The 26,479-nt window shown below is 38.5% G+C and overlaps 1 protein-coding gene across 1 annotated transcript in view; it reads right to left on the minus strand.

Annotated features, from left to right (window-relative positions):
* TMTC2 (transmembrane and tetratricopeptide repeat containing 2) overlaps positions 1-26,479 on the minus strand; it is a 389,840-nt gene that overhangs the window by 117,465 nt on the left and 245,896 nt on the right. The window contains 3 exon segments of the mRNA XM_021093031.1: positions 15,625-15,703; positions 17,277-17,461; positions 18,359-18,444. Of these exon segments, the coding sequence (XP_020948690.1) occupies positions 15,625-15,703; positions 17,277-17,461; positions 18,359-18,444 (350 nt within the window).

Consider the following 26,479-nt stretch of genomic DNA (forward strand, 5'->3'; position numbering starts at 1 on the left):
TAGAAATCTATACATAGAACTACCATATGACCCAGCAATCCCACTCCTGGGCATATAACTGGACAAAACTTTCCTTAAAAAAGACACATGCACCTGCATGTTCATTGCAGCTCTATTCACAATAGCCGAGACATGGAAACAACCCATATGTCCATTGACAGATGATTGGATTAGGAAGATGTGGTGTATATACACAATGGAATACTACTCAGCCATAAAAAAGAATGACATAATGCCATTTGCAGCAACACGGATAGAACTAGAGACTCTCATACTGAGTGAAATGAGTCAGAAAGAGAAAGAAATATACCATATGATGTCACTTATATCAGGAATCTAATATAAGGCACAAATGAAGCTTTCCACAGAAAAGAAAATCATGGACTTAGAGAATAGATTTGTGGTTGCCTTGGGGGAGGGGGAGGGGGAGGGAGTGGGAGGGCTCAGGAGCTTGGGGTTAATGGATGCAAGCTCTTGCTCTTGGAATGGATTTGCAATGAGATCGGGCTATGTAGCACTGAGAGCAATGTCTAGATATTTACACTGCAACATGAAAATAGGAGGAAAAATTATGTATACATGTATGTGTAACTTGGTCCCTGTGCTGTAGAGTGGAAAAAAAATAATAATAAAAAAAATAATCCTAGCCTAACAGGTTTAAGTGGCTCAAAAGCCTATGTTTTTGCCACTGCATCAAGCTGCCTACCATATAGAGTCCACTACTTATTGAATACCTACTAAAGTATTAAATATATTATCTTTATACTTCTACATTATCTCTACATTGTAATCAGTATTGGTCTGTTTTTACAAATGAAGTGACTGTGGGTCACTCAGCTTAACCAACTTGCTCAGTGTTCAAAAAAAGGCAAATGGGAGTTCTCGTCGTGGCTCAGCGGAAATGAATCAGACTAGCATCCATGAGGTCACAGGTTCAATCCCTGGCCTCGATCAGTGGGTTTAAGGATCCGGTGTTGCCAAGAGCTGTGGTGTAGGTCACAGACACATGTTGGATCTGGCGTTGCTGTGGTTGTGATGTAGGCTGGCAGCGACAGCTCAGATGTGACCCCTAGCCTGGGAACCTCCATATGCTGCGGGTGTGGACCTAAAAAGATAAAGATAAAAAAACAAAAAACAAACAAACAAAAAAAAACAGGCAAATGACAGATTCTGAACTCAGATTAGAGTTTTCTTTCTTTTTACTATCCCATTCCGTCCAAATACTATAAAAAATAATTAGAGGAAGGGTAAAATAAAATGCCATCAGTGGATTCAGTATTAGCAGAGAATGGTATACATGTAACCCTTCAAGCTTGATTAAAATATTAAAATCATAAAAACTCCATAAAGGAAATGGCCCCAGGAAAAGAAAGCTCAGTAAACTCATTACTGAAGGGAATGGGGATACCTGACTGGGACAGGGTGGAGGGAAGAGGGTTAGGTCATCTTCTCTGGTACTGTAATTCTTCCTCGCTCACAAGAAGAGCAAAAAATATTTCCCGTACTCAAGAGGAAAGAAACAACGATGACTATTTTTCCTTCTCATCCTACAAAAAACATGACATAATAGAAGCACTTTCATAAGAATTCCAAGATTTGCTGTGTGATGATGTCATGATCAGGTTCATCACCCAGATTTATTTCCGATTCACTCACAGACAAAAGAGATTTGAATGTCTCCAGGTCGGCTTCAGGCAACTACAAACCAGTTTCAGATGTAGAACAAATAAAGTCACTCTTCTTCCTTAAAAAGCTGTGAGTCTAAATAACCCAGGCAAAGGCTAACTCCTTAAAGGAAAGAAGGCTGGATTATTGATGACTTCAGAGTCCATATCGCACTGATTCTCATGTTTCAAGTTACTGGACAGCTCCAGCTTACAGATAAAGAATAGAGCATGCAGTGTGACGTATTGCCCGTATCTGCCAGTGTTACCTTTTGTTTCTTCCACCCTCGCTCAAAATAATATATTTCTATGTTAAGATGAAGGTCAGATTCTCTATTTTTTTCAGTTTTATTTAGTTAGAAGTGACAAACAGCACTGCAAAAGTTTAAGAGGTACAGCATAAAGACTTGACTTATACGTATTGTGCAGTGATTACCACAGTCAGGTTAGTTAACATCCATCATGTCACATAGAAACAAAATAACAATTTTTCTCCCTGTTTTGAGACCTTGAAGGATCTACTCTCTAAGCAGGTGTATCACACAGCAGTGTTAAACACAGTTATCATGTTGTAGCTTACATGGCTAGTATTTATCTTATAAACGGAAGTTTGTATCTTTTGACCAGCTTCATGCAATTTCTCCAAATTCCAAATTCTCTACTTAAAAAAAAAAAAAAATGACCGAATTTACCAAAAGGAATCACCCCTAACTCAACTTTTACAGTAATTGTTAAATCTGTCTTTTAATTTTTCACTACACACTTTGCATATTAATTCAGGTTAGCTAACATGGACAATGCATATGGTGGTCAACCTACAGATTAATGAGATATCATTAACTCCTGCCTTCATGGTTCTCACACTCTTGTGACAAAGAAATATTATCTCTCAGTATTTTCCAAAGTTTGATCTTTAGATGTGCTAAAATAACACAAAGCCTTTTTAAAATTTTAGTATTGTAAATTTTACTTGATGTGTGTGTTTAAAAATGTGATTTCATAGATAGCATGTTTTAGAATGAAGAAAAACATCAAGTAAATACGAAACAGATATTAAGGGTCTATGAGCAAAATCACAGTGAACAATGAAACATTAGTGAAAAAGGTGTGAACAACATTGAATTACACATACTTAACTATAAATTGAGGAGTTACAAAAGTTTTGATGTTAGTAAAATACTGTGACACCAGCACACTTTGCCTGTACACTTTGCCTGAAAGTCAGGCATTCTATGGTAACCTGCCTAATTTCTCAGCTTTCCAACTCGGAGGAATTGGCTGGTCTCTAAGGGAATCATTCCACTTTTAAGAATTGCTCACTTTTCATTTAAGATATCAGGCTTGTTTGGATGGTTTTTATACCTAGTGTTTTTCTGTGCTGGTCAGTTTTCCTTTAATGAGCACTTTCCCCATCGTTGCTATGATTATTTCTGTTTCATATATTACTTTTAATTCTCTCCTTAGGAACTAATCTTGTCACAAAATTTTAAAAAGAAATAAATGCATTTTAATTAACTGATTAATGTGGTTTGTCTCAACTATCTTTTGAAAATTTATAATTATGATACAGCACTGAACTAGAAATTATACACCAAAGCAGTAATTTGATGGTTGGGTTTCTAATTCTTACTTTTCCATTAAATAGTTGTGTGGCTACAGACAAGTCTGTTATTTGACAGGGCCTTAGCTTTATCATGTACACTATGAGGGGCTAAGAGTAAATAACTCCTGAATCTCTTAAATTATGTAATCATTTAGAGATTCACCACTGTTCAGTGATTCACACAGTCAAACCAGTCACATCTTAGTTTAAAAAGGAACTGTCATATACGTGGATTTTCTAGATGACTCAATTCAAGATTGACTAAATCTAGATTAAGTCCTGATTATTCCTTTAAAAAACATTATATTGAGGAGTTCCCACCACGGCACAGAGGAAACAAACCTGACTAGGAACCTTGAGGTTGCAGGTTCAATCCCTGGCCTCACTCAGTGGGTTAAGGATCCGGCATTGCTGTGAGCTGTGGTGTAGGTCGAAGACACAGCTTGGATCTGGTGTTGCTGAGGCTGTGGTGTAGGCCGGCAGCTATAGCTCTGATTAGACCCCTAGCCTGGGAACCTCCATAGGCCTTGGATGCGGCCCTAAAAAAAAAGACAAAAGACCAAAAAACAAAACAAAGCATTATATTTATTTATATATTTGGTACCTAATTACAAACATTACATCTATTCATTAGAGACAGTCTGAAATTTTTCATTAAATCAAATAAATTTCATTCTCAGAGATAGTGATTGTTAAAATTGTGTTGTTTTACCAGAAATTATTTTACATGTTGAAAAAAAATCAATTACTTTATAAGTAAAATGTTTTGCTAGTTTTAAATATTTAGATTGCTTCTATTGTCTTACTATATTAAATAAAAATATCATATTTTCCCCAAAATTCAATGTTCTCATTCAAGGTCAATATTCAATTTTTTGTATACTCAAATTTTCCTCTCAATTTTTAATGCAGGTACTTTAGCTATTTGAGCAACTATCATTCTTTTTTTGTAATTACCTTTTTTAAAAAAAAAATCTCTTTTTATCTTAGAACACATAAGTAGCAGTGGAATTCTTGAAGAAAAATGTATACATTTTCACAAATTTTTTTTCGCAAAACTTTAACCATCAATAGGCTTTCAATTGTAGGTCTTAAAGCCATTTTTCAAGTAAGACATTCATCTTTCCCTTAAGATAAACCAAAAAAAATTAAAATAGTTTTTGGTTTCAGAATATTTTAAACTTTATATGTGCTAATCAAGTTGACTTTTCCTGTGGAGATTTATCACTCTTTCATGCAAAAAAAAATTCTTTTCTGTTATAGAGACATATATTCTCTTTGAATTACATAGTTTCATTATTAAAATTACCTATTTATTCTATATGAAATACATTTAGCAATATGGTGTGAGGCAAGTATCTAATTTTATTCTTTTCAAATATTCAATCAATTGTCACAGGTCAACTTTTATAAAAACTCCCTTCCCTCATCAATATTTAATTCCACATTTATTAGCTACAAAAAAAAAAAAGTAAAATTTTATCTGTTTCTAGGGTATCCATTCTGCTGCACTAATCTGGTTTTTGTTTCTTAGGTCAAGATAACACGGCTCTAAGCGCTGTAGCTTCTTCTAATATTTTAATATCAAATAGAGAAAGTCTCACCCACTATTCTCTAAGCCTTCTTGGCTCTCTTTTCCTGTTAAATCTACCACATAAACTTTAGAATCATTTTGTGAAATTTTTGTTTTGTCTTGTTTTTTGCTTTTTAGGGCCAAACCAGCAGCATATGGAAGTTCCCAGGCTAAGGGTCGAATTAGAGCTGTAGCTGCCGGTCTACACCACAGCACAGCAACCCAGGATGCAGTCAAGTATGTGACCTACACCACAGCTCATGGCAACACCAGATTTTTAACCCACTGAGGGAAGCCAGTGATCAAACCTGTATCCTCTTGGATCCTAGTAGGATTCATTACCACTGAGCCATGGTGGGAACTCCGCAAAATTTTTAATACATTAGTTTTGAGAGATGTTTACTGCTATCAAATTATAATCCATATGTCAAATTAAGAAGGGAATTTTTATAAAATAGAATTTTGCTATTTAAGGTTAATAGTTATTTTTTCATTTACTCAAACTCATACCCACCCCCATCTTTGTAACGTACCTATAGAACCTACCTCGGCAATTATGACCTTCTGATCTTAAACTAGATTATTAGATATGTACAGCCAGACACAAAACCTTTCATATCTTTATTTGTTCTTCAACCTAAATTCAGAAGCCTCTGGCTCCAAAGAGTCTTAATAAATATCTGATAAATAACTGACCACACTATATATCAACTTGGATTTAGATGTTACATTTTTACCAAGTATGTCACTGAAGAAAAATTTTCAAGTGACTCTATTTTCTAGCTTCTACATTATTATCATTATTATTTTGTCTTTTCTAGGGCTGCACCTGCTAGGGGTCTAATCAGAGCTATAGCCACCGGCCTACACCACAGCCACAGCAATGCATGGGATCCAAGCCACGTCTGCAACCTACACAACAGCTCACGGCAACTCCAGATCCTTAACCCACTGAGCGAGGCCAGGGATCGAACCCACAGCCTCATGGTTCCTACTCAGATTCGTTAACCACTGAGCCATGACCGGAACTCCTCCAGCATCTATAGAAAAGAACTACATAACATCAAGATCCTATTATGTCAAGAATTTAACTTCTTTCATTCTCACTTTTTATACAGTGTTAGCTTTAACACAGAAACATTAGGGAGTCAGCTTTATTTATTTATTTATGTCATAAACTTTCTATAACTATTGGCTGTCAAATTTGGTTATTCTTTTGTATTTCCATCCTAATCTTTCCTCAGCTTTATCTTATCCTTATAAAATTAACACAGTCCATGAGTTTCCATCGTGGCACAGTGGAAACGAATCTGACTAGGAACCATAAGGTTGTGGGTTTGATCCCTGTTCTTGCTCAGTGGGCTGAGGATCCAGCATTGCCGTGAGCTGTGGTGTAGGTTGCAGGCGTGGCTTGGATCCCGCATTGCTGTGGTGTAGGTTGGCCACTGTAGCTCAGATTCGACTCTTAGCCTGGGAACCTCCATATGCCATGAGTGCGGCCCTAAAAACCATAAGAAAAAAACACAGTCCAGTTACTTTAGACACATTAGTTATTATTGGAAATACTTAAGACCTACTGTAGGAAGCAGGAAAAGACAAAGAGAAGATTAAAATAATTACAGAAATTAAAGCAGCTCCTTAGTATCTGACAACAGACCTAACAATTTTAACTCCTTCCTTTGGGGTAGAGTGACTGGTAATAAATAAAATATAATCCAAATTTTACATGGAGAGTTGTGGAAAGGTTCAGTATGTAACCCTACAGCAAGCCCTAGAGCATCAAACTCGAAGCCAGAAAGGCAGTTTTAAAGCAGAGAGAAGAAATGCAGAGGAAAAATAAAAAACTGAATATGTGTTTCATTAAGTAAAAACACTAATCTTGAAAAAAGCAGTTAAATTTCAGTGAAAGTTAAAAAGATTCCTAATATCTACTATTATATACTGGCGATATTGATGTACCATCAAAATTGAACTTGGAAAACAGCCAGGAGCCTGTGTCAATATTCTCTGCTTGCAACTAGAGATCCTAAAAGTCTCCAGGATAATCAATTTCCTTTATGTTTTCAAGGAAATTAATCATTAAAAATAATCAATCAACAAATGTTGGAGCCAACCCCATAAGATTCTGAATTTTCCAAAGAAGAGAAAGTGAGACTGTGTGTGTGTGTGTGTGCGTGTGTGTGTGTGTGTGTTGGAGGTGATGATTTTCTCCTAAAATACCGTACTGTCCTCAAAGAACTAGAATGTAATAAATAAAATGGTTTAATATAACTGAAATATTTAGGGAATACTAGAAGAATATGCAAGTACTAAATTGTGCTTAGAAAAGTCTGAAGTTTACGCTAGAGGAAAGAAAAAACAATGAGTAAATGTACTAGCTTGGAAAGAATGAATGAACATAACAGAATTTAGAGAAATAGGATATAAATATTTGCAGGAAAACAGCACAGGTGTATAATAAAAGCATTTTGTGTTTTCTATACATTGTCTTAGGAATACACTTCATATGAATTTCTGGGTTGAGCAATATGTCTTTATAATACACAATGAATAATTTATTTATTTATTTATTTTTGTCTTTTTGCTATTTCTTGGGCCGCTCCCGCGGCATACGGAGGTTCCCAGGCTAGGGGTCCAATTGGAGCTGCAGCCACCGGCCTACGCCAGAGCCACAGCAATGCTGGATCCGAGCCACATCTGCAACCTACACCACAGCTCACGGCAACGCTGGATCCTTAACCCACTGAGCAAGGCCAGGGATCGAACCCGCAACCTCATGGTTCCTAGTCAGATTCGTTAACCACTGAGCTACAACGGGAACTCCTGAATAATTTATTTTACACTATAAATGTTTATATTAACGTTAATCAGTAAGATAAATCAGAAATTTAAAATAAGTTTCTACAACAGCTCATAAAACCTCAGGCTCATAATTTATATGTTGGCAAAAAAAAAGACTTGCAATCTGGAGCACTCTGCATGTTCTATTTTAATGCTGTACTAAATTTGGATATGACAATTGCTTCTATCAATGTAAATAAAATCACAGCTAAGGAACAGTTCATCAAGGAGTTAAATGAAATTTTCATGTAGAAAATGTTTCCCTACCTGTTAGGAAAAACAGGAAATTATATCCTTCATACAAGATTTTCTTCTTCCTCGTGATCTTGTCCGTTTCCTCTCAATGTTGTCAAAGTTGGCATCAGTTAAGAATTCTAGATTTTGAAACTTAATTTTTTGAGTATAAAGTCACATCACTTAAATTTTCTAACAATAATCCAACCTATATTTACTACTGAGTCGAAGATTCCCTCCATGGATAGTGTCCAATACAGGAGTAAAATGTACATTTTGTTCCTCATTTATTTCTACTGAAGCCTCAGAAAACATATTTTTTTTCAAGCAGAACATGTTGAAACTATTTGGGAATCAGAGAATAAGGATATAATTAGGTATTAATCTGAGTATATTCGCTTCCTTGTAACTCAACTTAAAAATAAAGTTTTTAAGCTTCAATCTTTTCCTTTACTAAACTGGCAAAAGTATGAATTAATGTAACAGGTGGGCTTGTGTGGTTTTAATAGTAGTGAAATATAATCAACTGTCCCATATCATATTTCCAGGAAAGCAAGTGACATCGAGACCTAAGCATGATCCTTAAGCAACCCTAGAACTGGCATGAAAGTGTTCAAACTCCCCACAGGGACCATATATCTTCTGGCCCAGGCTTTAATTGAAACTTTAAACAAAATATATTACCTATTTAATGCAGCTGAACTGGAGGCTGGCCTTTGTAGCGTATAGACTAATGCCTAGAAAATTAATGTCTGTAACCATAGGACATACTGGAGAATGTACATCAAACGTGAGTGGTAAAAAGAAAAAAAAAAAACAAAACAAACATAAACCACTGCAGTTTTATACTGAGAAATGAAATTTTGGGTGCAAATTTTACATAAACATTTTATATACTTTTCTCTTTGGAGGTACACAGCCAAACCCACATGATTTCCTTATCTTATTGGCTCCAGCATCTTACAAAGTGAATTTCTAAAATCTCTTGGCACTATCTTATCCTTTCTCCCTGTCGTGACCTTTCTGACAATGGAAAAATGAAAGGACAATAGATTTATCTTAAAAATTAGAAGTTAATATTCTTTCTGGAGGTACACAGATCAGTGGTTGATCCAGTTATACAGTCACCGTATTTGAAGGGCTGAACTGCTGATTTTCAAGAGTGCCAATGGAAGCAATCATAGAAAAATCACCAGAACTCAAAATAGGGGAAGCAGGTGGTATAAAAAGCTTAACACTACCAGAGTGTTAATGCTTCCACACTTGAAAGATGTGAAGTTCAAATCTCACACACTTAAAAACCATCTTTTTCACAGTCGGCCTGCTAAATGCCTTGAGCAATCCACTTAAAAGCCACCAGTCATAGAAGAAAAGATTAAGCATGTGAAGTGTCCTGTTAAAAATTTACTCTGAATATTTCTATTCTAAATATCTTCTGGAACAATGTGAGGTAAACACACACACACATGCAAGTATATCCACAAGAGTAATCCAACAAAAAGAAATGAGTCTGCTAAAAAACCAGCCATACAGAAAGCCGAGGGAAAAACAGACTTCTATTACAGCCAATCTGCTAGCTGAACTCAGCACAGAATGTACACCCTTTAAGTAGAGTTAGGATGAATTTACAAGTGAAAATTTTTACATTATGTTTTCAGGATGTGCATTTGCCATCTTCTTTGCCAGTTCTTACCTAAATAAGAGTAAGGAATCTAAAGATCATTGGTAGCCATTTCTGACATAACCTTTTCATTCCACAAGTTTCTTTCTCAAAACTACAAACTGTAAAAACAACGGCTCTAATAATTCATTTTACCCTAAAAATGACTCTAATCAATTCACTATGTTTCCTATTCATTGGTTCTTTTGTCATTCTCCCTAACGAGCTCAATGACATTGGAAAAACCTCTCATAATCAAAGATCTGTTTTCATAAAACTGAAAATTAAGTCAAACGATTTCTTCTCTTTTATGAGAGAATGTGAGGAGAAAGCATCTTTTCAATTTTAAACCTATGTAAGTAAAAGACCTGTTAGTTGCAGGGCTGATGAAGGAAAAATATATTTTCCAATAATAATCTTGGATTTTATTAGTAACAGGAATGTGTGTAAAAAAAAAAAAATCTAAGAATCATCAGAAATAAGAGAAGCAAAATGGTTAGATCCAAACAAAAGCAAAAAAGGTAATAAATAGTAATGGTCATTATGGAATCTCCCTGCAAGGAGAACGTAATCTCTCCCTAAGATAAAAGCATAGTACCCAACGCAGACATATTTTCTTAAAGAACAAAAAACTATGAATACATATGCAAATTTTGATACTAGTGTCACATTGGGGGAAAAAAAGCTTGAGTTTTTTTTTTTTGCTAATTTTGGTTGATTTGGTACGGTCAACACAACACAGGCTACAGAGCTATAAACAAAATATTCTTGAAGCTGGAGTAATACAATTATCCATTTCATTGACAGACATTGACTTATTAAGGAACGATATTAAGAGCTCTAGAACCAAGGGTGAAATATCTAGAAAGCCTCTAGAAGAGCTGAAACCATATGGTCTATTTCCATTTCATCCCACCATCACCTCTCTACCCACCACCCAAGTTGTGTGACCAAAAAATAATTTTCCTTTTGCATACAGAGGCTATTCTAAACAGAGTGTTTGCAGACTGCAACAAAATGCAATAACTCTAGACTCAATTACTCCATGAATACATCATGTCCTTTTCTTCTCAAGATATATTACCAAGATGAAATGGCCTAAATTGCTTGTATAATTAAACCTAACAATTACTTTGCATTGAGAAAACCAAATGATTTTATTTTAAATAGCAAATAGACCTAAAATGACCTTGGGGATTGGAAGGGCTCAAACTGATAACATTGAAAATTACAGTCTAATTTGGTTTCTCATGGGTTCTTGGAATTATTTAAAAGCAAAGCTTATATATACATAAAAAGAAAAATAAACATTTACAGAGAAAGAAGAAAAAAATAGGCTGGTTAAAGATTATCCTAAATTAAAAAATTAATATCTTGCATATTTCATGTATCTGTGATGACACTATAATTCTGTAGATATTTTATTCTTTTAAGATGAAGAGGTGTTTACTATATATTTGGATAAGGAAGGATACCTATACCTATACATCTATACATCTTTATCTACACAGATATAGCTACTGCTGGTTTTTACATGGGTAAAGATATGCTATATTGACAGTAAAGAATGTGCCAGTTTGGGCAACACAGAAGGGCTAAATAGAAAAAGCATTTGCATTTAACTCAGGAAACCACATTTCTGGTTCTAACACAAGCTGTGTAATCCAAAACAGATCAGCCTAACTCTTGGTGTTAATTTTAGCTTGTAATATAAAAGATAATGTTAGGAGGATTTTAAAGATATAAATCCTCCATCTCTAACATTCTATGCGTCTAAAAATCACTTCCAATTTATGAAGACAAAAAGAGAAATTAAGATTCAATAAAGACCTACAGTGGGTGTCAGAACAAAGAATAATTATGACTACATCTGGGGGAAAAATGTCATGGCAAGAAAAGGAGAAGAAACGCTGACCTAAATATAACAATTTCAATGGAGAGGGAATATTCTATTAATGAAATTAAGTTAATTGGGCATTAACTGAGTAGGCTGTTTCACTTCTGCTTACCATAGTTGACGATAAAAGAAGGAGTTTGACTGTGGTTGTTGAGAGACAGAGGAAATGGACTTTGCGAGAAAAAGACAGCAATTCTAGACAGGACAGAAGTAAATAAACAGAGTCCCTGTGGAAGGTCACTACCTACAAGGCCATCACTATGTCAAAAATCCTATCTATAGAGAAATCATACTTGCACTGGTAAATATCAAAAGAACTGTCAAGAGAATGCATTCAGTGACTTCTGGAGTTGAAAGCCCTCAGAAATGACCATGAGTACAATGGAAAGTAATATTATGCAACATTTTCTAGGTTAGGAATTTAGTCCCATGTGCTTTTACCTTCATCATCTCGATCAATCCTCAAATTGACGCTACCATGACAGACACCTTATGGAGGGGGAAACTGAGGCATCAGGTAAGTGGTTTGCCCAGCTTGCTCAGACAGTAAGTGTCAAGGCCATAATGTGAACCTGGGCTGGCTGCTGCACACTCTCCTGAATCTCCACTTAATCCAGTCCATTCTATCAAGAGGAAACTGGGGCCCACAGGCATGAAGTCACACAACTGGCTAGTAGCAATGTTAACCATTATTTTATTAGTGGTCTCTTACTATTTCAGGTATTCTCATAACGTGCTAGTTATAACTGCTACCTAGGTGAAATTTTCATCTGTATTAAATAGCAGTTATAAAATACTATTTAGTAGCTTTTTAAATATTCATATAGCTTTGTCATTTATTTAATTTTAGATGGACTGAGACGCCTCAAGTATTACTCACTCATCCTGATCCTATGAAATCAATGAGAATAATGAGAACATATTTTTAAACAGTTTTTTAAGTCTCCTTACAAACCACCACAATGAAAACCAATAGTCTTATGATAAAATATAGAAATATCTAAGTAGGCGAGCAAATTAATTAAACTTGTTATTTTTTATTAATCCACAAAGGGGGACAATAGACTAATTTGATGTTTAAGATAAGTCGACTATTGTCAGAAAGCACAGAGTAATACGATTTTTCCATAAAATGTTAAAAGGAAAGGCAGGTGCAAAGGACTGGAGCTTTGTTTTTTAAGTCGTTGCAATGAATTAAATTATTAAACTAATCATATTCAAATACAATTGTATTTTTTCACACATATTCCTTCATTCCTCCTAACTTCCTAATAAAGGGGGAAAAAGTCTTGAAAAAAACGTTTGCATATATACACGCTAGTGCTTGGGGGGGGAGTGATCTTGAAGGGGTAAATGAATGAGCTTTGAGAAAAATGAGTACTTGCAGGCGACATCTAGTCAGACACTATAATCCATCACTGGTCCCTAAAGGGCACCAATAATATGCAAATGTGAGAATGAGAAAACACATTCAAGGCTGTTGATAAACTTGATAGGATAATCAGCACATGCTGACAGACTAATGAAACTGATGAACTGATAGGGCAGCTTATCTCCGGGGCCATTTTTTTCCTTGTCAAAGGGAGGCTAATCAAAATGTATTAGAAGTTAAAGCAAACACTCAGAGGATTTCACCCATTTGATTAGAAGGTGAACTCACTCTCAGAGAAAATTATAGTTTCGGGAACAACTGAAACGACAAAACCTAGTCAGCGGACAGCCCTTCACATAAAAATTAAGCAGAAGACAGCCACCATAGTTACTGGAAGAAGCCTGGAATTTTAAATTATATTGGGAGTCTCCCCTCGCAAATTGGTTGAGGGCTTTGCAGAGTCGGGGCAAAGCAGCTCCCTCCTGCTATAATGGAAAATAAGACAAAGGGACTAAGCAATAACCCCCGGGACACACTTATCTTTTGCTGCCTGGGTGTGCTCAGCATCTGTGTAGCCATATGAGACACAGATCCCAAGGTACCAGCTGACTTTTCAATCAAAGGTATTTACATAAAACAATTGAATGAAGGTTGTGAAATCATTAACTCTAGTGAATACCACACTTCCTATTAACAATAAAGATGCCATGTACAATCTGTTACCGGGATCCGAGTCCTTCCCTAATTTAAAGGAAGAAATCCTATTGGATCATTGAGGATAATTGAGGAAAATTGGGGAAAAAGTCCCTCCCAAGCGTCAGTATTAAAAATAAACCCATAAACTAAAACCACTGTGCCTCCTTAGATAAAACTAGAGAACACAATTCTTGCAAAATCCATTTTGACATGAATAACCATCCACCACTAACAGAGCAAAGCTAATTCAACTGAAAAATCTACAGACTCCAGGAACACACTTTCTAAGACGTGTGCATTTCACCTGGGTGGAGAGATTGATGGCACAACATTAGATAGTGAAAGATGCTGTTTTAATTCATAAGCGTAAGGGCAAAAGTACTTTTTTTTTTTTTTTAAGAAAGCTGGATTTTAACTTTTAGTAATTACAGCAATGAGAAAAAGAATCAGCAACTAAAAACACTTCAGGGCCCTCTTTAATACAAGCATTAAATCACCCTACTGCTGCCCAGGCTTACTGGAGACAGACTCCCAGAGACAAGGAATGAATATATTAACCTCTTCCAAACAACTTTTTTTTTTTTTTTGTATTTACTGACCTGTGCCTTGTTCTAGCTCTAAGCTATTTTAAAATTTTCTCATTTAGAAAAAGAGAAAGTGAATGTCCTTGCCAGGCATATAGGTTTGAGTTTGGGAGAATTTGGAATTTTTTATGTGTACTCAAAAGCCATACAGCTACTATGAAATTTCTCAAATCACAGAGTACAGAAGCAGAAAATAATCCTAGAGATGAGATAGTCACATTTAGTTTATACGCATGAGAGAGGCCTAAAACATTAAACGACTTAACTATGTGTAATGAAAAGGGAAAATCTGAGTTTGTAATTTGTGCTTTAGAGAAAAAGAAATATTTGAGTACAAAAGCAATCGTTTCTCTCCTCTCCTTTATCTGGGAGCAGCAAGGTTAATCAGCGGGACGTCTTAAATTTGAAGGATGCTCTTCAAGAGTCACATACCGAATAGGCAGTTTTCAGATGTGCCCATGATAAACAGCTGTGGTGACAATTCACTATAAAGTAGTAAGGAATTAATTCCAGGCAACAGGCAGTTTACTTTATTAGAAATTTTAGTTCCTGACCTCTTGTACCTAGAAAAATCCATGCCCTAGCTTACATACTTTCTGACTAATAAGAGAATTAAGCTAACTATTCAATGTCGGAAGAGGGATAATTGCCGTAGAGTATGTATACTCTTCACAGTATTGTTTTTACTTGAAAGTGATACTCGGAAGACAATCTCTTGAGATCCAAGCCCTTGTCAATGACAACCATGCAGGCTGGCCCGGTTATTCCCAACTTTTATAAGCACCGAAATTATAAATATCTATATTATAGGTGTTTGTTTCTGAGACTATTACGATTAGGAAAATAAAATGATCAAAAATTGTCACAAGTTTGATAAATTCATTAAAATGTACATATACTTTAATTCATCATTTTCAATCTCTCAAGTCCAGCTAACACTTAATGTCCACTTGGGTTTATGATCTCCTTTCGGCAAATCTGGGATCTGGCCAATCTGTTGAAAATCACTCTATTAACACTTGTATGTGTTCTTCGTAGAATAAGCATGCTTCGGGAGAATCTGAATGGGACGCCCAATTGGGCTATTCCCTAAGGAATAACAATTATTAGAATCCCGCTTAACGGAAGCACAGGTTTGTGCATCTGCACAGGTCCCTGAAATATCAATTAAAACATTACTGTTTTTCAAAAAAAATTAAAAAAAGGAGTTCCCGTCGTGGCGCAGTGGTTAACGAATCTGACTAGGAACCATGAGGTTGCGGGTTCGGTCCCTGCCCTTGCTCAGTGGGTTAACGATCAGGTGTTGCCGTGAGCTGTGGTGTAGGTTGCAGACGCAGCTCGGATCCCGCGTTGCTGTGGCTCTGGTGTAGGCCGGTGGCTACAGCTCCGATTTGACCCCTAGCCTGGGAACCTCCATATGCCGCGGGAGCGGCCCAAGAAATAGCAAAAAAAGACAAAAAAAAAAATTAAAATTAAAAAAAAAAATTACTGTTTACTTACCCATCATGTTGTACAAGCTCTGTGGGGCAAACTGCCTTGGCATTTTCTGGATTGCCTCCTTGTACACACTAAGGGCATCCTAATTTAAGAAACAGAAAAAGAGATAAAGCACAGGGTTCTTCACTGAAAATAAAATGACAACATCCTTCCAAAAGTAAAATCTGCCACTGCTCTTTCTAAATGGCACATTAGAGGAAAATAACTGACCTGTCCTTTGCTATCACAGTATATCAATTTCATGAATAAAAATATTCCACCCAGTCAGTGAAGAAGGTCATCTAAAAAATTACTTTAACAAGGAGTAGAATGTTTCCAATATACACATTTTTTTCTTTTTTTGGCCACACCCACAGCATACAGAAGTTCCCAGGCCAGGGATCAAGTCCAAGCCGTAGCTGCTACCCATGCCTTAGCCGCCGCAACGCTGGATCTTAACCCATTGTGCCAGTGCAGGAACTCCTTCTGCTCTTTTAAAATAAATGTTCTTATTATGTTCTTTTAATATACATTTTTCAGTTCACATAGATGTTGCAATAAAAATAACTAGGAAAAGGTCATATTTAGAAGTCATCCACAGCCATCTAAAAGACTTGGTTACTTCAAGTCAGGCAATCAAGCAGGATCTAAACAGTATATCAACGAACCAACCCGGTAGCTGCTGAAGCCTGCCGAGATCATGAAATGCAATTATTTTTAAAGTTGTATATTTACCCTCATATCGCACTCCTAATATATCATGGAAGAACATGTGGGGGTGTGGATTGAGCCGGGGGTGGGGGAAGCAATACTGAACAGAAGAGAAGCAATCCGTGCGCACAGGTCTCATGTGAGAGACAGGGAAGCCAGCACTGGGCACACCTCCCAACTTTCTACACAAGATCCTGTCTCCATCACTTTCCCCTCTCCCCAGTTCAGCAAGCAATACAATTAATTTTCATTTTGTTGTTGTTTTTAAAAAGAGTTTTAAAAATGGGTAGGGCTGACATCCAAACACTTAATACACAGAGTATGATAATGTATTTTTTTTTTTTAAACATCAAATAATGAATAGAGGGAGTTCCCATTGTGGTACAACTAGTCTCCATGAGGATGCAGGTTCGATCCCTGGTCTCGCTCAGTGGGTTAAGGATCTGGCATTGCCGTGAGCTGTGGTGTAGGTTGCAGACATGGTTCAGATCTGGCTTTCCTATGGCTGTGGAATAGGCTGGCAGCTGTAGCTCCGATGTGACCCCTAGCCTGGGAACCTCCATATGCCATAGGTGCGGCCCTAAAACCAAACAAATAAACAAAAAAAACCCCAATAACAAAACACAACAAAAAACACTGGCTAGAGATAACAGTAATAGTGTGTCTTGAATCATAAAATCACAGAGGTAGTAAGCAAATACGCTTGAGAAGCAAGGCATATTATTTCCCTCTCATGAGGAGTCATAATTACTCTGAGTAAATCACAGTGAAGACATCTCTTGTTTTGTTTGAGCACAGATTTTTTTTTTTTTTTCCCAAAAGACTGTCGCCGTAAAACTCTTTTAATAGAACCACTTATTAGCTTCTCAAATGGCCAGTGTCCTGGCAGTGGGATCACAGAGAGAAAACACGGACCCTGGATCAGAACCAGGGGAAGGGATGGGGCAGCAGGGCTCTGGCCTGACCTCGTAATGTCCCTGCTCGTGATAGAGCTTCCCCAGGTTGTAGAGACAGCTGGTGACCGAGCTCTTGTGGGCATGAGGGTCCTTGAGGTTTTCGTCGGGGATCTCGGAGCACTTGAGGAACGTGCGGCGGGCTTCTTCTGTCTTTCCTTGGTTCATCAGAATAATACCGGTGTTTAAATACGCAGCTGAGGGGAGGAAGTGGAAACAGGAATGTGAGAAGACAGGGGTCACTGTGAAATTAATACAGTCATCTTTACCGCAGTTTAGTTTCTTTGCACTATTGCTGATTTTAAAAGAAAACCAAGGGAAGAAAAAAAAAAAAAAAACACACCAAGGGAACAAATACACAAAAGAATCATTATGGTAAGAAGCACATGTGCCACTGAAAAGCAGATGTCATTATCTCTGCCTTCTAGGAGCTCAGAATATTTTGAACTTACAATCTCGATGAGTAAAAGTTATATTTATCTTGCATATGACAATGATAAAGAGACAACAAAACATTAACACTGAGAGTTGTCACTGTTAAAGGCTCAAAATCGGATTTGCAAGTGTTCAGAAAAAGAAGTACCGTGTTTGTAAATCTGCGAGGCTGTTGGTCACCATTTTCATGGAGAAAGAGAAAGGAGCGAAGGAAGGAAGGAAGGAAGGAAGGAAGGACGGAAGGAAGGAAGGACGGAAGGAAAGAAAGAAGGAAGGAAGGAAGGATGGATGGATGGAAGGAAGGAAGGAAAGAAAGAAAGAAAGAGGGAGGGAGGAAGGAAGGAAGGAAAGAAAGAAAGAAACAAAGAAAGAAAGAAAGAAAGAGAAAGAAAGAGGGAGGGAGGAAGGAAGGAAGAAAAGAAAAGAAAAGAAAGAAAGAAAGAGAAAGAAAGAGGGAGGGAGGAAGGAAGGAAAGAAGGAAAGGAAGGAAGGAAGGAAGGAAGGAAGGAAACAAAGAAAGAAAGAAAGAAAGAGAGAAAGAAAGAAAAGAAAGAAAGGGAGAAAAAGAGAAAGAGAGAGAATGGGAGAGGGAAGGGGGGGAGAGGGAGGGAGGGAGGAAGGAAGAAAAAATATTTTAAAAGGATCTGCGCGTTACTTACAAGCCAGGGTAGGCCTGCTCCCGATCGCCAATTTATAATAATGAAGGGCTTCTGCAAACCTGCTGTTCTCTTGGAGAAGTAACCCTCTGTATGGGGAAAACAGACATTTGGAGATAGGGCGGTATTACTAAAACCACAAATTTTCATTTTATATTTCAAAAACAGAAATGGTTAACAGGGCCATAAAAATGACCTGGTACTAGAAAAATAACTTCTAAGTAGAAGGAAATGATTCCTCAGGAGAGAAAATACCAGAGCGGTACCGGTTGCATTGACACTGCATTAGAAAGTTTGAGGAAGTCTTTTGCAAAAAGCCCTTTACCTGCCACTGAACTTTTCCCTTTCCAGCAGTCTTTTCTCTCCCGCTAGAATTTAAAACCGCCTGGATTCCTCCTTGGAGCATGCAGGTTTTTGTATCACTGCAGAAAGGTAACTTGTCTAAGGACCTGATACATATACATTTAAACATGAGCCGTACTGCTTGGGAAATACTGGCCCGCGACTACTTGAAAAGCAGCAAGTAACCTGGGTCGATAGAGTCAGAATTTAATCAGAGGCCAGCAAGGAACAAAGACCGAAGATGCTCGACCTTGTTATGACCTTATTATTTGGATTTAATCAAATAAGCTTGCATTTCAAGCACTGGGCAAATCTTAGTGCACTGACTATTGTGGGACCAGCTTTTGTCCACAGACCTCAGACTCCACGGGCCTCCTTAGAGGCTCCTTCAGCAGCGCATGGCCACAGGGATTCCTCCGGCAGTCCCAGGCCCTGCCCTTGGGACCTAAAGGAGAAGCCATTATAGTCACGTCTACGAAAATACAGGGTCAAGGAACTGAACCAAGTTCTAAAAGCTCTCATGGGGGCATTCCGGGCCATCTCTGCTCCCTGCCATCAGTGAGTGTCTTAGAGACCTTTGGCACCTTCCTTGGACCTGAGTAACTGCTGTCATCAACCACAGACTGCAGATTCCACTTGCCAGCTCCTGAGGCCCTTGGAAGGCTGGTAACACCAAACAAGGTTTGCCAAACGAGAAGCCGACGGATAAAAACCTATCATTCTGTAGCACATTTTACAATCCTCGGCTTACTTAATGGGCACGATTGAAAACCAATGCAGTAAATCATTTCGAAATTAAAGTTGGCTCATTTTTGTCATGAGCATATATTCACCTCATTATTTCTGTGTTCAAAAAGCCATTTGAATAGATGAAACTATACCTACACACGCTAACACGTACATATACACAGACATGTATATATTTCTATACAAAATTTCGAGCAACAATTTGATTATGAAATGGATAGGCTTTGCAGCTACCTTTGTTCAGCTGCCTGGAACAAAGAACAGAGCTTCCCACAGTATTTGTGCCGCGTCTGCAAACATGTTCATTGCCTTTCAAAGCAGGTAAAACTGATAACTTACTTCCCAAAAAGGACTAATAGTCTTTATAAAAATAATACTGGCAAAATGCTTTCCAGTTAAATAAGCTCATATATATTATCTCATTCCAGAAATGATGTACAACTTTTTTTTTTTTGGTCTTTTTAGGGCCATATCCTCGGCCTATGGAGGCTCCCGGACTAGGGATCAAATGAGAGTTGCAGCTGCCGGCCTACACCACGGCCACAGCCACGCTGGATCCAAGCCATACCTGTGACCTACACCACAGCTCATGGCAACGCTGGATCCTTAACCCTCTGAGTGAGGCCAGGGATTGAACCTGCATCCTCATGGATCCTGGTCAGATTTGCTTCCCCTGAGCCGTAAGGGGAACCCCCAATTATGCACAACTTTAATGGTCTTTACCACTTTCCTTTGAGGTTTTGATAAAGAGGTGCTTCTTCTTCAGCACAGAGCCAATGTCATCAGAGGAGAAAGCCACTTAATCAGCGTCTTTCTACTTTAATTCCATCAGGAATTAAAATCCTTCTATGAGCCCCTCTTTCTCCAGTATCTTCAATCTTTTCTCCCCTTGCAATCTCCTTTTCCTTAAGACTTCGAAACGGTTTGTGTGCCTCTTTGCATAGACAGGAAGATAAAACCCCACCGCCTTATCAATCCTGCATCCACCTCTTAACTGCTTCTTCCCATCATTCTTCCCTTCTGAGTCAGATTTCTTTTGTCCAAAGTCAGAAGGGTTGGTGGTGTATTATGTTCAAAGACTCAAATCCTATTTACCCCTAAATCCAGTTTAGGCTCTTTCCCAGAATTCCACTGAAATGTCAAAATAAATTTCCACTAACTATCAAACCCCAAAACTGGCACGATTATATGAACCACCTACTCAACTGTAGCACTTGCGACTAATGAACCCATTTTCCTTTCTGAAACTCTGCATTTCCTTGGCTTTTGAGAAAACAGTCTTCCCTAGGTTTCTTTTTTCTTTTCTTTTCTTTCTTTTTTTGTTTATTGTTATTTCCCTAATACAATTTTTGAAACCCAGGGAAGAAGCCATCCTTCAGAGAATGAAAAAAAGTGTATCTTTTATTCATACATTCCTTTAAAAGAAGTTGCTATTTCACAGGACTTTGTCTTTTTCTCTTTTTCTTGATAAATACCATCTCTGCATGACAACAAGCATACAGGCAGCTCATGTTCTCAGTTCTAAAACAGGGATCTCTCTCTGCCATCCAGGTCTTTTGAAAATCCGACAACTTACTGAGCCACGTCAACCTACGGGTGCTCGCCGGAATTTCAAAACAACACACCCCCAAGCTGAAAGCAGTCTCTGCCACTCAAAATTAAATAAACAGATTAATGAAATAGATTTAAAAAACAAGGGGAAAAAAAAACTTTCCTCAGCCATCAGCACCATCATTCATGTCCACTGCGAAAATCAGAAACCTGGTCATCACTCTTGCCTTTTCATTTACCCCACAATCCCAGGGTGAAAAAAGTCTCCAAAGCCCACCAAGTCTTATTTGCCGAGACGCCTCACTCTGGCCCCTCAAGGTTTCCTTTTGTGGCTCTGGCAGAGACCTTTTTATCTTTCCTGCCACCTAAATAATTGCCATCGCCCACTAATTCGTCTCTGCATGGTTACATTTCTAAAGGGCAAAGACCCTGTTCGGTGGGACAGAAAGACCATGAGGACATGAGCACTTTGACAAGGAGCCTAAGCCCATGAACCTTGAACGTGACGTATTCAGTCTCACGGGCTCCCCAGTACTGACGGATGACAGTCCTGTCATTTTCCAACTCATAAAATACAGCATGATAATCACACCTAGACAGTCCTGTCCAGCCTGCCCCCTTCGAGTCACACAGAGCGGTTGATAGCCAAGCCCCCAGGATTACATCACAAGCGCTCTTTGAGTTCGCATTATCCTCTGCATCTGAATCAAGTTAGCAATGGAATGAGCCCACGTTGGACGGCTGGCTGCTGTGACTGGTTTCTCACTGCTAAGGATTTAACTGAGCATCAGCTATGTCCTAGAATGCATGCTGCAAATGTGAGCAAGACAGATGCACGATGCGCTTGACTGTGGCTGCACAATCTATTGAGGGAGCCAAATGAGAAAATAAATGCTGTGTTGAAAATTACTGTGATAAGAGAGAGGAACACCCATCACGCCAGCCCAGGAATGGACAAGGGAACGTTCACAGAGTCCAAGTGACACTGGCAGAGGCTTGCAAGGAAGCAGCAGTTAGCCAGGAGTTATCATCAGCCCCATGTTCCACAGGAAGAAAGAGAGGTCTACGGAGAATCTATCAACTAGCTCTAGGTCTTATGGTTAATAAGAAGGCAAAGCAGGACTGGAAACACGGTTTCTTTGATCCTAAACCCCAGCCTCTTGCTAAAAGAAAAAAGAAGAGGAAAGAGAGAGGATAATTCTAGATGTGTGCATACTAGGTTATGTTTCTTTTTGCTCTAAAACACTCCAGATTTTGTATAAACTTGAACTGATGCTCTGAAAGGCAATCAAAATGCCATTTTGGCAACTCAGGATGAACTTGGGTCACTTCCAACACTGTCACAAGAAGCCTCTGTTACTGCTGTTTTCCGCATTTAGAGAACCCATTCTTCATTTTCTGAAGATTTGAAAGAAGGTTAGAAACTCCACATTGTAACTGTTGCGGGGGTAATAATAACAGCAGTAATAATAACAATGACAACAACAGCAGCTAAATTTACTGGGCACTTGCAAGGTTACAGTTACATATGTTACTTTATATTTACACAGATTAACTTAATGATTACGCATCATTCATCTTAGGAGGTAGATTCCTCTTACTAGCCCCATCACCTAGATGATGAACCTGGGGCAAGATACAGTTTAGCAACACACCAAAGGACACGCAACTAACAAGAAGTGTGCTAAGAGCCAAGCCCAACAGTCCAGTTCTAAAGGAGGATCTGTATTTTAGCAGAGCCCTCAGATCAAGGCTTTTCTGCAGCCTTCAAAATTGATGACATAGTTTATATGCTGATGATGTCAACAAAATCTTCTGGTTTCTGACTATATTAAAAACACACACACACATTTTAATCTATCCTCAAGCCAGGATCTAATAAATCATTTTATTCGTATCATGTGAAGCGCATGTACAATTAAGCAAATGGACCCGAGTTATATATTAATGTGACGTGAAAGTGTTTTGTTGGGGAGGAGAAATTGAAAAAAAAAAAAAATGTCACTGACTTCTAGCCAATAAGCGGTGGGCTGATATTTACAAATCTCTGGGTTGGTGGGTATATTATAGTGCATTTTAATAGACTGAAATATTTTCCGTCTCATAGTTCTCCCCCACTGATTTATCTTTCGGAACCCAAATCACTGAAATTAAGCAAGCAACTAGGGAAGAATACAAATTGGGGAGGCAGAAAGAATAAATATTTGTCACAGTCAAAGGAAGAAAACACATCTGGATATACAAAGCACTATCCACTCTAACACTTCAATTCCAAAAGACCACTTGACTTCCAGGAAAAAAAAAAAAAAAAACATGCCCACCCTTAAATATTTTCAGCTTTTTAAAAAAACTTGATTTTGATCCTGTTCCAGAAATTACCCCTGAGCGTGTGGAATTTCTTTTTCTGGAGACCCATCGTGACCCCAGTCTCCCCAACAACCCTGTCTTTGTCTAAAACACCACATTTTGTAAAAAATCACCTTACTCTAGACACTTGAGAAATGGAAACCAGTCAAACCCATGGTTACAGTGGACTGGACAGAGTTACAGGCAAACATGAAGTGTAAATAGCTTTATAAAGCTCAGCTGGTTCTACATACTGACGGAGACAGAAAGGGAACAGTTTTCTTTTTTTTTAAGGACGGTGATTCTCAAGCAGGGGTGACTCTGTCTCCTCGGGGACACTGGGCAAGGTTTGGAGATCTCTGGGGTTGTCACGACTGGGTGGAGGCTCTTGGCAGCTAGTGGGTGGCAATCAGGTGTGTCATCAAATGCAGAAACATGGTAGAAGAAACAAGACCCCCCCCCAAAGCAAAGACGTACACAGCCCCAAAGGTCAACAAAGCTGAGGTGAGGACCTCACACTCTCCGTTTCCCGTGGACGAACCGAGACGCATTACTTGAGAACCTGAGGTCCTCAGATCCTTATCAACTACGAACTGTGTAAAGAAGACAGAGGTCAAAAGGTGAACTACAGGGAACACATTGTTTTTCCTGTAAAAATCTAAACTATCATGATTTTGACTGACGTTTCATTTCAAGAGGCAAAAAACTAAATTTTCTAAATTTTTTTTTTTTTTTTGTCTTTTTGCCTTTTCTTGGGCCGCTCCTGCAGCATAGGGGCTAGGGGTCCGATCGGAGCTGTAGCCACCAGTCTACACCACAGCTCACAGCCACGCCGGATCCTTCACCCCCTGAGCGAGGCCAGGGATCGAACCCGCCACCTCACGGTTCCTAGTCGGATTCGTGAACCACTGCGCCACGCCGGGAACTCCTCTGAATTTTCTTTAAAAGCATGGCCCTTCCCCATCCCATCAGTGCAGCTAAACAAAACGGCAGCGGCTCCCTGCAGAAGGTTTCCCTCGCGACACAACCGTCAAAACTCACACACTTTCAAGTTCAGCTCTCTTGGGCCTCAGGTTCAAATGAAGGTGTTTGCACGTGGTTGAAATCTGCCATATTTAAAAGCTGGTATTAATAAAGTGCATCAGCAGAAGAAACGTGTGCTTTTCCAGAACACCTAATGCAGTAACCAAGCAGATGCTTATGCAGAACACGAAGGAAGCAGGACGTGGTTTACTCAAAGTCCTGCACCTTTAAAACTAGCGTGAGACTAAAGGACAGTACCTTTTTTTTTTTTTTTTTTAAAGTTCATTAAGGCATAAATTGTGGCACACCTACAATTACTAAACACTGAGAATAAGATCACCAAACAGGGGAGTTCCCGTCGTGGCGCAGTGGTTAACGAATCCGACTAGGAACCATGAGGTTGCCGGCTTGATCCCTGGCCTTGTTCAGTGGGTTAAGGATCTGGCGTTGCCGTGAGCTGTGGTGAAGGTCACAGATGCAGCTCAGATCCTGTGTTGCTGTGGCTCTGGCGTAGGCCGGCAGCTACACCTCCAATTCGACCCCTAGCCTAGGAACCTCCATATGCCACAGGAAGCGGCCCTAGAAAAGGCAAAAAGACACACCAAAAAAAAGACAAATATTTTTGCAACAAGCTATCTCATGGTGAAGACAGATAAGCCAACTTTCAGGACATAGTGTAATGAAGCATGAAGGTTCTGGGGCCACAGAAAGGACACCTGTCCATGATCACAGGTCAGGTGAGGCTCCGAGAGAAGGGAACAAGCAAACAGGGACCAGAGTTCCAGACAGATCAAGCCACTACACACATGAAAATTCAAAGTGACAGAGGATGGCATTTTAATCTACCAACAGCAATAATGACAGGCTTCACGAAAATTAAATGACAATCCATGTAGGAAGGCTCCTGGAAACTGAAAAACTAAGACACCTTAAAATTAAGATATTATGGAGAATGTTTCAGTAATAAGTAGTTTGGCTATTCCCTGGGCAAAAATTCTCAGTCATCAAAATAAATCAGAGAGCTCAATGTTTACAGGCAATGGTTCACAAAATAATTTATAATCCCTAAGGCCCAATTACTAACAAAAACATAGTGTTCATTTTAAATCGAGACTTCTTTTCCCTGAATTTTATTTGGTTTGATATCCTTTCATACATGTAGATACTTGGAAACTAATACTTCTTTCTTCAGTGATAAAATATTATATGTTTTAGATGTTTAATTTTTTCCTAAGGTAGTTATGCCTTTGAAACTTCCCGGCTGAAATTAATTATCATTGGCTTGGCATCATATCTGAACTTTGCATTAATCTAAACGTCCTCATCGAATTTGCTAATTTAGCTAATGACTCTAATGATGGGATTTTATATAATTTAATTGTGAAATGGCATTACAGTTGTATTTCTTCTGGTTTTCCAAGATTTATGCTTAGTTTGAGGCTATCTTTATAAAAAAATATTTAGAAAAATAAATTGTTAATCTCCATTATCAAACAGAAGTGATAATTAATAGCATGTCAAATTCATAATAAATGCCATCCAATATTGCTTGATCAAACAGATACCAGGCAAAATGCTCAAGTGACTGCACCAGCAGTAAATGGAATGGAACTCAAAGTCCTTTTCAAAAACAGCAACTGTACCTAGAGTAAGTGAGTGCCAGATGACTCCATTGCAGCAATGCCAAGGTTCAGAGTGCTGCAGGAGCTCAGGCATTAAGTACCGGATATGCACCAGCCACTGAATATTTAAAAAGCATCGTGGTCAATCAGGACTGTAGTCTTGGTCATGTGACCAAATTCCCGTCCAATGAGATGAATGCAGAGAGGCACAAGCATCTCTCAGCAAAGTCCATAAAGAGGAGGGAGCAAGGTTCCCGTACCTGTTCCTCTGGCCTTCTACTTGCAAGTGGACGGTCTGTTCTGAGGACACCACAGAGCACAATGAAAGGGGTCCAGGTAACTGAGCCCTTTATGAAATTTTCCTATGACCCCGAGACTGCACACCTCTGGCCTTTTCTGGGCAGAGAGTACAATTTTAACTAGTTTAAACTAACGGTTTTTCCGATTTCTTATCACTTACCAACCAACCGCTTCCCTACGGATAAAAAAGCAC

The sequence above is a fragment of the Sus scrofa genome, chromosome 5 (genome assembly GCF_000003025.6).
Source record: "Sus scrofa isolate TJ Tabasco breed Duroc chromosome 5, Sscrofa11.1, whole genome shotgun sequence".
NCBI lineage: Eukaryota > Metazoa > Chordata > Mammalia > Artiodactyla > Suidae > Sus > Sus scrofa.